This window comes from Gopherus evgoodei, chromosome 10 (assembly GCF_007399415.2).
Source record: "Gopherus evgoodei ecotype Sinaloan lineage chromosome 10, rGopEvg1_v1.p, whole genome shotgun sequence".
NCBI lineage: Eukaryota > Metazoa > Chordata > Testudines > Testudinidae > Gopherus > Gopherus evgoodei.
In genome coordinates, this window is record NC_044331.1 from 74,893,999 (window position 1) to 74,905,157 (window position 11,159).

The 11,159-nt window shown below is 45.6% G+C and overlaps 1 protein-coding gene across 2 annotated transcripts in view; it reads left to right on the forward strand.

Annotated features, from left to right (window-relative positions):
* LOC115658545 (kinesin-like protein KIF19) overlaps nt 1-11,159 on the forward strand; it is a 32,206-nt gene that overhangs the window by 1,445 nt on the left and 19,602 nt on the right. The window contains exons 2-6 of one of the 2 annotated variants that reach the window (XM_030577650.1): nt 1,113-2,122; nt 4,820-4,900; nt 7,405-7,515; nt 10,074-10,161; nt 10,581-10,717. In XM_030577650.1, coding sequence (XP_030433510.1) covers nt 1,778-2,122; nt 4,820-4,900; nt 7,405-7,515; nt 10,074-10,161; nt 10,581-10,717 — 762 coding nt within the window. In that variant the 5' untranslated portion in view covers nt 1,113-1,777. The remainder of the gene's footprint in view (nt 1-1,112; nt 2,123-4,819; nt 4,901-7,404; nt 7,516-10,073; nt 10,162-10,580; nt 10,718-11,159) is intronic. The other variant, XM_030577651.1, reaches the window with a different exon arrangement.

An 11,159-nucleotide genomic window follows, 5' to 3' on the forward strand; every position in this document is an offset into this window, starting at 1 on the left:
TGAAGTGAGACCTTTATATACTACAGTTTTTTATATAAGTTGTAAAGAACCTTGGGCTCCTTCAGGATGAAAAATATTAACTACTTATTTCTCCAGGTCACTAGTGAACAAGGAGTGTATTTTTTAAATATTTATGATGTAGTAAAGTCTGCCACTTATGCTCATGGTGTATGATTTATTGGAAGTCCAGTCAGTACTCCTTCAACAAATCATTAGTTGGGTTTTTTAACTTCAGTATTGACTGATGTCACTAGTGATTCATGCTGCTGCTCTAGAGGGGTTTCTTTTTTGTAGCACTTACCTTAAGTGTTTTTACTACACTACACAGTTTGCAATCTCTCTGCCTGCCACTGAAATGCAGCTGTTCAGTAATGTGGTAGAGCAACATTACTGGACACGTGCTTTGAATTTTCCTATAGTCATTTTACCTGGAACAGTGCTGCTAACACTTTTTTGTTTGAGAAATGTCATTGAATCTTTAATTAAAGAGAGAGGCTATGACCATTTGCAATGTTTCTATCTAGAGGGGAAACAGCTACATTCCTGTAGTTCCTGCCTCTCCTTCAAGAGTGTCCTGGTCCAGTGTGCTTAGTGTGTGATCAGTCCCCAATATTTTCCATCTGACAGAGCACTAGACAACTAAAAGAGTTGTACTGGGATGAAGACTCCCCTTATCTAGTAATTGCTCTATCCTGTTTTGTGTTTTAAAGTGTGTATGCCTCAGTCAGTTAATGTTGTTTTTTCTGACTTCTGAAATACTTTTAGTCCCACCACTGTTAAAATAAGACAAACAGCTCAGGGCCTATTATATTAAAAATTAGTCAAGTTCTTTGTTTAGATAAAAAATGAAATGACTTTCTCCTGAAATGTTTTTCTTTCTTTAAATAATCCATCTTCCTTCTCCCTGCTGTAAATGGAAGTAGTTGATTCCAAGTTTTGTTTTCTTCTTAAGTAACCTTAGAGGTTGTCTCTTACGGCTAGGCCTAGGCTTGAGCCCTCTAACTTAAAGCTCTAGTGTTTCATCCAGTTCAGGCTTGCTTGGTATAATTCGCTATGCTAATAAACCCAAGTAATTAAAATAGAACACACATTCCTTGTTTTTCACTGTGTAGCAAGCTGTAGCAGGAAATCCAAGAGCCGCGAAGTCTACCCCTCTCAGCTGCCAGTGTTAAGCACTCTATCTTGGACTAGGAACAAGGACAATAGCCTCTTGAACTTAGCTAGTTCACTAAGGGGTTGTACCTCAACCATCAATAACTGCTACAACTGCGGGGTTAGTGCTTAAGTATGCGGGGGCGGGGGGAGCGGGTAGGGAACATGCCTGGGAAAACAGGCATCTTCAACCATGCTGTCCCTGACTTGCTGAAGGAGCCCCATGCAGCTAGCGATTGGGTTCATTTTCCCTGCATCTCAAATAATTCCCAGGGACCAGCAGGGCTCCTGGTGTTCCGGCCCCCTGAACGTTGTTCTTCCCCAGCTGCAGTGCTAGGAGGAGCTGGGGCAGAAGCGGAGCCTGCCATGCCCCAGGCGCTGATGGGCTGGAGGCAGAGGAGTTGCCCTGTCTTCACGGTGAGGCAGAGGCGAGTAGCTCTGTGCTGCTAGGGCGCCAGCTCCAGGCCGAGTCCGGGTTTCACTGCGGTAAAAGCAGGCAGCGCTGGAGCTGCAGGCGCTGACCAGGCACGGCCCCCCCTACAGCCCAGTGGCGCTGTGGGCCGCACCCACGTGCTGAGCATCTCTGGGCCGGTCCCGTACCCGGCCTCAGCAGGGGGTGGCACTGATGGGGCGTGCGGGAGTCGGGCCGAAACCCTGCATCCTCCACCGCCCGGTGGCTCCCTGGGGCTGGTGCAGCTCGAAACTGCTCGCCGCCGCCTCGTGCTGCTATAGCCGCGCGCTGATGTCACCTGCCGCCCGGGGATCGCAGGTCTCCTCCCCGGGGCTGGGGCTGGGGCTGCGGCTGCGAACGGCTCTCCCTGTCTCCTGCAGCCCGCTGGCGGGGCCCAGCCCAATGGCTTCCCCCCTGGGCAGCCCTCTCAGCGCGGGGCAGAGGCGGACAGGAGCAGGAGGCCTGGCTCCGAGCCCCAGCTCGGCCAGGAAGGATCCGAGCGTGGAGCAGCAGCTCACGGTGAGTCCGGCTGCCCCCGGGCATTCAGGTTGCTTTGGGCGCAGCCAGGCACCCGCCTTCCCGTCTACTATGCAATCCCCGGCTGCACCCGCAGACCCCTTCCGCGAGCCCCGTGCAGCTCCGCTCCAGCCCTGGTGCCTCGGAGGGCTGAAAGCACCCTGCAGGGGACAGACCTGTAGCGGTAGAGGATGGGTAGGATTCGCTAGCAGGTTTGCCCTGTGTTTCCTTCTGGAAGTCCTGGGATAAGACTTTTCCAAGGCAACTGAGCGTCTGAGCTTTTCCATCTGAATTGAAATTGTCTGTTGCAGAAAGGAGGTAGGTTGCACTCAGCAGAGTTCCAAGATTTTGACATTTCTCTGTGTGGATCATTTGCTGTTTCTTCCGTAAGGATTGTGCACAGAGACAGTTCTTTAATTAATCCTGCTCCCAAGTGTGTGTGTGTTATATATATAATTTACAAAAATCTCTCATTCACTTATTTTTGCCATGACCTTCCATCTGCAGAAATCTTTGCTTTGAGCTCTAAACCATATAGTAACTATCGCACGTCACAGGAATCGCTTCTGTAATAATGTCTAATAGCATGTAAAATATTTTGAGTTCCCTTTACTGCCAGTAAGTCCTTAATACTGAGTCTGATCCTTTGCCACATGCTTTCTTGTCTTCCCTTGGTGGCTATAAATAATTATTTGTATTTACTTGCTTTGGGATGTGAGCAGTTACAGACATGCAAGAGAGGCTTGTCAGTCTTAACACCATTGCACGCTCTGCATGAGGAGGAACTGCTATAGAGAGGGTAATATTTTCAAAAGTGCCTCAGTCCCAGAGCCACCCTTGCGTAGGGTGAATCGGGGAGACCAGCCTGGACCCCGTGCTTCGATAAAATTGGGACTGTCCTGATATTTAGCCCTTTGTCCCGCATCCCGACCATCAGGACACTATTTGTCCCGATATTCAGGGACAGTGAGGCCGGCAGGTGGGCAGGGTGAGGAGGCGAATGGGGAGGTGAGCGGCAGGCGGGAGAGGGGTGAGGAGGCAAGCGGGCGGATGGTGAGGAGGAGAGCAGTGGGTGGGCGGTTGGGGGGGCACACAGGACAGACAGTGAGGAGACTAGCGGGAAGACGGGTAAGGAGCCAAGCAGCAGGTGGGAGGGGGGGTGAGGAGGCAGGTGGGTGGGCACATGGTGAGAACAGCTGTCGAGCGGATGGGGGGTGCACTGGCTAGCCGGTGGGGTGGGGTCACATGGCGAGTGGCGGCTGGGTGGCCGGCGAGGAGACTAGCAGGGAGGCTGATTTGTCCTGGGCCCCACACCCCCATAGGGACAGCCCTCCCTGCTCGGTCTCACAAGACTTAATCTACAAAGTCACATAGGAGCTTCTAAAATTTTACCCAAAGTCTTTTAGACTTGATGATAAGGGAACAATCTATTCCAGGGGCTCTATGAATATTAAAGATCCCACAGACTTAGGGAGTGACTCCTTCTATCCTGTTAATACTCATCCAAAAGTCAGCCTCACTTTCTTATTGCTAGAGTTTAAAGTGGTGTGTATGGGTGATTCTGGATGGTACCTAAAGCTGCCTCTGGAAACTCATTAAATCAGCACTTGACTAGACTTGTTATTGTGGAAATGGATTTGGTTTCTATAGAAACTCTTTGTATGTGACTATTGGGCCCTTATAGCAAGACTGTTTTAAATGAACTCCAAATCTGGTGGAATTCCATTGACTTCAGTGGGGTTCTGCACAGATTAGGGGTCAATCTATACCAAGGTTTCTCAAACTGTGGGTCAGGACCCCTCAGGGGGTCACAAAATTCTTACATGGGGGGTCATGAGCCATCAGCCTCCACCCTAAACCCTGCTTAGCCTCCAGCATTTATAATGCTGTTAAATATATAAAAAAGTGTTTTTAATTTATAAGGTGAGGGCACACTCAAGAGTCTTTCTATGTGAAAGGGGTCCCAGTACAAAATTTGAGAACCACTGAGAACTCATCCTAGTGATTGTTACACAGGGATAAGCAACTGGGTATTGTGTTCTTCTGGCAGTAAATTTGGTACAATAAACGTATTTTGTGTAGTATAGTTTAAGAGCTGATGTAAAAAGCTGCACATAGGAAGCCATTTGCAGGCCACAACAACAAATTTATTAGACCTACAAAATCTAATGTTGGTTTTAGGTTTTAGTCCTTTTAACATATTAAGTGATGAGAATTTTCTTATGATCAAATTCTAAGGTCAAAATCTTCAAATCTGGGTGCTCACTCAACTTCAGTTCCACTACTCTGAAACCAAGAAGTAAATAACATAATTGTAATCAGTGTTTTGGGGACACAATAGAAACAGAATGTGTCTAATAGCTCTGGAGCCCCCAGAAACACTCCCACATCTGTGAATGGGAATGGAGCTGGTGGGCAGAGAAGGAAGCAAAACGGAATAGTCTTGGGTTCTGTTACTTTAGAAACAGAGAGGGAGTAGGGAATTATCACTCGTCAAAAAAGAATGAAAATTATTGGGGAATTAAATATTTTAAGCTTCTCTGGTGGGTTAAAAAATCCTGGAGAATAAAAAAATCAATATAAAGTTATTCTACGTAGGTAATCATGTCACTTGAACAGAGAGAATGACTCAGTGATGGATCAGTCTGAGCTGGCTGAGGGAGTATTTATAACCAGCGCAATTCCTGTGTATGTGTGCAGGTGGCTCTTCGGATACGTCCAATCAATGAAGCTGAGCTGGAGGAAACTGCTGCTATCATAGCCCACAGAGTGGGTGACCAGGTGAGGTTCGAGCAGAGCAGCATGGGTGAGTTTACAGCTGAGCTGGTAGCTGATGGTTTCTTGGAAGGAGAACCCACGGGCTAAAGTGCTGGTGCCTCTGTGATGATGGAGAACAAACACAGTGACTCACTTGAACATGGAAAGGGTTATGAGGTGTTAAAAGTTCTGCAAACCTGGGCAGTGATTGTTAGGGCAGCTACAAAATTTGCAGAATCCTGAGAAGTCCCCAGATTCCCAGGGCTGGGAGCCAAGAGGAAGGTAGGTTCATGTGTTATGAGAAGGGAGAACAGAAGCTCCCCATCTACCTTCTCTAGATTATTCATTATTATACAGACTTTCATCATGTCCTCTTATTCATCATCACCTTTCTAAGGCAAACAATCCCATTCTTTTCAATCTCTCTTCGTATGACATTTTCTCCAGGTCTCTAATCAGTTTCATCAGCTTTCTCCGAACTCCCTCTAATTCTGCAATAGCCTCACTGAGATGAGGTGACCAGTACCGTACTGCACACAGTATTCCAGCTGAGTAGACCTTAGGGCTGTGTTATGTGGGAACTAGGAGCTGCTGTGAAACATCCAGGCTGCCTTTTACATCATAAAGAAGTGAAAAGGGAACAAATCTATTTTTCCCTGTACAAATTATCTTACAAGTATGGTTTCCATTTACTGAGTTATTTGTGAGACATCATTCGTTAAAGGCCATCAAGCTGGCTTGATCACAAACTTTATTTTTGTAAAGCTTATTTAGAGTCCCCTTCACCAGTGCTGAGCTCTATTTTCCTCCAGTGGACAGGGAAGGATTCAGATATTGCATTGGTTTAAGGATAATTTTTACCCTGGAGAATCTCTCTCTCTTAGCCATGAAAATGACTGTAACAAATGAAGTGAACATGGGTTCTTTGGCAGTTGAATATCCTTGGTGTTTTCGTAGCTAACATTACTGTTCTGATCTTAAGTATAGTTTACTTGGAGCCATTTACACCCCTTCATTGATGCATAAAACAAAACTGAGTCTTAAGCCACAGCAGTTCAGTCCACTAGTGAATGGTTTATAATTTTGTGTACGTTTTCACAGTGCCTGTCAGTCAAACAAGGCATTAACCCTGGACAAATGAAACTAACTTTGATTTTGCTATCTAATGAAAAATAAACTTTAAAGTGAGGTGGAATATACAATCCCACTGATCCTGACCCCACATGAAATCAGTCGCAGGATCAGGGCCTAAACGTATTACAGCTCACATTTCCAAAGAAAACGCCTAATGTAAATTCTCTGTGCCCAGTTGCACGGGTGGAATCTAATGTTAAATCACACAGACAGATGCTTATGCACTTACCCATTTTGCATGTGCAACTACAGATTGTGGGCATAAATCAAGAGGGTCTTTTGGGCATTTGCCCCTAGATAGTTACTGTTTTCAATTCTTTTTCATCTGCATAGCTCAGAAAAAATTGCTTTTCTCTAGCAAGTGAAATTGTGCAAGTAATTAGCCTGGGATGGTTACTGGATACTTTTGGAATTTTAGGCTGGGGCAGAGGAACAGAAAACCCCGCCAAGCTCTTCAAGTTTCCAGATCAGCTGCTGGGGATTTGCCCTACATCTTTCATATCTAGTTACATGATTTTACTACAGATTAGCAACCACACGCTGTAACTATTTTGTAGATCAGGTGGTTGATGATCTGCACTGTAAACACTTAATTAGGTATTTATCTGAGAGATGGCAAAAGCTCCTGGGGAGGATATGGTGCATAGTTTCCCCTCTAATTCCCCTTGAGGCCAGAACACCTCTTATGAGCTGTTCCAGCAGAGGGGAAGGAAAACACTTTTTCCACGATAATTATGTATTTATGTGAGTGAGCAAAATTGGTCCCAAGGGAATCAGGAAAAACAAAACCTGTTTTCTAACCTGCCCTAAAATATTTTTCTTTTGTTTTCCCCCCTTTTTTTCCTAATAAAAGTCACCAAAGGAGCAAGTTTCTGGCTTTGAGTAGAGCTGATACTTCCAGTGATCCCTACACAGGAAAGGTTTGGGGGGGTTTTCCTCATGCAATTTGATCCCAGTGAACTTAATTTGTTTCTTTATTGGTTCCCTTGTCAGTTGGGAATATTCCAATTCCCACCCTGTTGCCTAACAATAAAAATGGAAGGGGCCAATTCTCCTCTTATGTACAGTAAAGGGTGGTCTTCTGCCATAATTGCTAGTTACCCATGTGACCTCATCCGGTGATCAGATGAGTTGTAGGGCTTCGGGGTGACTAAATTAGGCCCCAAAGCATCTCAGACTTGGTATTATGCATGTATGTGGTTTTTTCCCACTTATTGCCATAATGCAACACTTCTGGGATGATTCGTAAATACTAATGATTGACGTTATAGAAGATCCTGAGATAGATAACTGGGAGAACCACTGGCTTTTCTTGACTGCAGCTTCCACTTGGTTTCCGTGACAGACCCAGTTAAGGATATAAAGATTTTCTCTCCATCTTTATTATGTCACAGATGGTGGTTCTGATGGACCCAAGTGAAGATTCAGACGACATCTTGCGAGCCAATCGATCCCGAGAGAAGACATTTATATTTGATGTGGTTTTTGATCACAAAGCGACCCAGGTAACATTCCCTCCCTTTCCAAAAGGTTTGTGGTGTGGTTTACAGTTGGGAATCTTTCCTTCCCATGGATATTTGGTTTGACAATGTGAGTAATAATGTGCATTCCAGAATCTACGTGGTGTCCAGTGAAAAGGCAGTAGTGCTAAGTAGAAGCAGGCAGCAAAGGCTCTCTTCTCTTTATTGTGATCTGCAGTATACAACTCACTGTTTCTGTCTCCCTCCCTAGGGACAGAATCACCCAGCTCTACACTATAAGCAGAGTTCTGTAACTGAGAGCCAGAACTCCTGGGGCCTCTGGTGAATGAGGTCATAGTTATCTGGTTTGGGTCCTTCTGTTGTGTGTGCTCCTCTCGTCTTTCTCTGTTGTTTTTTATGGACAAGGCTCTGTAAAAGGAGGCATGTTCTTGAGCCGAAGTCCAGTTAGGCAGGACTGATGCACAAAGCTGTGTGCTGCAATAAACGGGGTGTGATGAGCTGAGAAACTGATTAATGCATGAAATAATGGACTCATGGGAAGTTACTTGTTCTGCCTATAGGCAAATGTCTAACAGGTCTATCACAGGGATATCAAGACATCACAGTTTATTTATCTAAGGATTTACTGTAGAGCCTGTCATCATAATATCTTCTAAGCAACCAACAAGTATTTAATCTCCACAATATGTGGTTCAGAATTGACTGCATAGTGGAGGTTCTAGGGAGTCTTCTAGAGTAATTCTTTATTCCCTCTCATGTCGGTGTATCCCTGACACATGATATGCCCTAAAAGGCTTGTTAATTAGGTGAGTATCACAGCATGTTCTGAAGATGGCCAGGGTCCGGCTTACTGGTCCCTCTTACTGATAGCCCATTCCAGACTTACACCCCCTTGAAAATATCGCATGTGCATGAAGAGGTGACATGCCTGGTGAAGTTTATCATGGGTCTATGACTGCAACACCTGTTCATCCATCTCCCTGGGACTTATTTAAATATTCCAAACCTGTTAGCAGCTTCACGCAGACACTTTGGGGAAGATCCACAGCTGGTATAAATAGTCACGGCTCTGTTGGAGGCAATGGAGCTATGAACTTCATTCTTTTAGAAGAACCTGCCAGACAAGGTTCCCTAAGGGCTACCCTTGCATGTAGAATAATCTTCGTCTGAAGTCCAGGATGGACAAGATTCAGTCCGCAGCTTTAAAATAAAAATGTCGCTGCATTAAATTCCAATAACTCACGGTCCCGTGGGAAGAGAAATAGGAGAATGGGAGCTCTATACTATTGGGAGGGGGTAATTCCAGCTTTCCAGTGGGTCACAGACCCTGCTTCTAGCCCTGGAAGGGCCTGGGGTACTGGACTTTAGAACAGTGATATTATGTAAAGCAAATCTATATTGGGTCTTTTTTTGAAGATTTTACATTTATGAATTTTAATTTTTCTCTCCCTCTGAGCCCAGCACAGCCAATTCCTGCTAAGGTGCCTGGCTTTACAGGCAGAGGGATACAAGAAAGAGTTCCAATGCATTTTTATAAATAAATTTTCCTTAACATATTTAACATATAGCTAATGATTATGTTGTGATATGCTGTATTTGGCATCTACGCTATGGTGCGATATGAAGACTTTATCGGCACTTATTCAGGATGGTCTGTATTACACACATGGCCGCAGTTCTTGTGAGTAATGCAATCATCTCAGATGAGTGGCGACAGACCCTTTATATTTCCCCACAGAGTATTCCTTTAGATCAGCGGTTCTCAAACGTTAGCAAGCCAAGGACTCCCATTTTGATTTAAATTTTTTTACAGACCCTCAAGCCCCCTGCTCAGCCCCAGGCTCCACCCCCACTCCACTCCTTCCCCTAAGGCCCCACCCCTGGCCCTCCTCTTCCAACCCCCTACCCCGAGCGCATCCAGTCCCTCCCAGCGCCTCCTGTACACCACTGAATATGTTCCCCGGTGTGCAGGAGGCACTGAGAGGAAGGGGGAGGAGTTGATCAGTGGGGCTGGCAACCTCTTGGTGTTACCCTTGCGGACCCCAGGGATCTGTGGACCCCAGTTTGAGAAACGCTGCCTTACGTGATATTACAATTAGTATACTGTATATTTATGAAAATATATTATGTGTATGTGTGAAAGAGAGAATGCAGTGTGTGTGTCTTCATCTATTCTCTCTGTTGTATGTAACTTCCACATCTGTGGTTATATTATAATAAAGTATCTTTTTTAAAAAGTGTCTGTGGTGGACTGAGGACTGTAATGAAACGTTCCCAATTCAATATCTAACAAAATAATCAAACTTTATTTTTGGACCCTGACATGCCGCACGCATCTTTAGATACTTCAGCAAGACCTCCACCTCGTTAGTTGTTTTGATGATTTGGCAAAATCATTTTGTTCTGTGAAGCCAGAAATGGTTTTGGAGCCCACAGACTTTGTAAAGAGAAAATGAATGTGCTGAGTGAACCGCAGAGAACGAGCAAGGGATGTTGTGATAAGTTTAGACACTGGATACTTGTGTCAGCTGGAAAATGTTATTATGCCTGACCTAAGACCTACGCTCTTTCTGACTGGCTAGGAGGAGGTGTACGTGTCCACGACCAAAAACTTGGTGGAAGGAGTCATTTCTGGATACAATGCAACCATTTTTGCATATGGCCCAACAGGTAACATAAATAAAATATTATACCACAGGCGGAGTAATAGCTGCAGGGACTGGATTTGGAGCCAGGGTTGGGGAGTGATAATTACTTCAGATCAAGTCCCTGTAACAAGGCCAATTAATTGATCGCTTCAGAGCAGGGCAGCAAAAATACCATTCTGGCTGCGAGATGTGAATCTTTAGTTTAAAAGTTAAAGCAACAGCAAAGCTGTAGTAACTTTGAAAATAGATTTAACATTGGAGAGAAATCTTTCCTTTCAAAAAAGGGTGAGGGAAAGGAGGGCTTCTCTGTGTAAAGCTGAGTCTGCGTGATGATCACACAGAAGGGCAGATTCGGCTGCTGATAAATTGCTGTGGATTGTATTAGAAGATGTTTTTTCTCTGGAAGTTGATCTGTGCTGCTCTTCCCTGTATTTTTCACAGGGGCAGGGAAAACCTACACTATGCTAGGGACAGACTGTGATCCTGGGATCTACATCCGCACCCTAAATGACCTCTTTAAAGCCATTGAGGCAACCAGTGACAACATGGATTATACCGTCTCCATGTCGTACCTAGAGGTGAGGTGTCTTTGTTTTGTCATATGAACCAATTCTGTGTAGAAGATGCTTTGAAAGAATAGTGCAGAGACAATCCTGCTGGGAGAAGCTATAAGTCTAGAACCTGGGAATCCAGAGCCAGGGTTCCCCTGTGGTGACTCCCAGTGATGAGCTGCCAAAATATTAACAGGTTCCCTCCTCCTCTCCTCACCTCACCAAGGGGTTGTGCCCCATCCAACCCCCCCATGTTCCTTGACACCCGCCCCCGGGACCCCTGACCCATCCCCCCCTTCCCTGTCCCCTGACTGCCCCCTGCTGCCCCATCCAATCCCTCCTCTCATTCTTGATGGCCCCCTGGGACCCCTGCCCCATCCAACCACCCCTTCTCTCTGTGCCTGACTGCCCACCACCACCTCATCCAACCCCGGCTCCTTCCTGACTGCCCCCAGGGACCCTTGCCCCC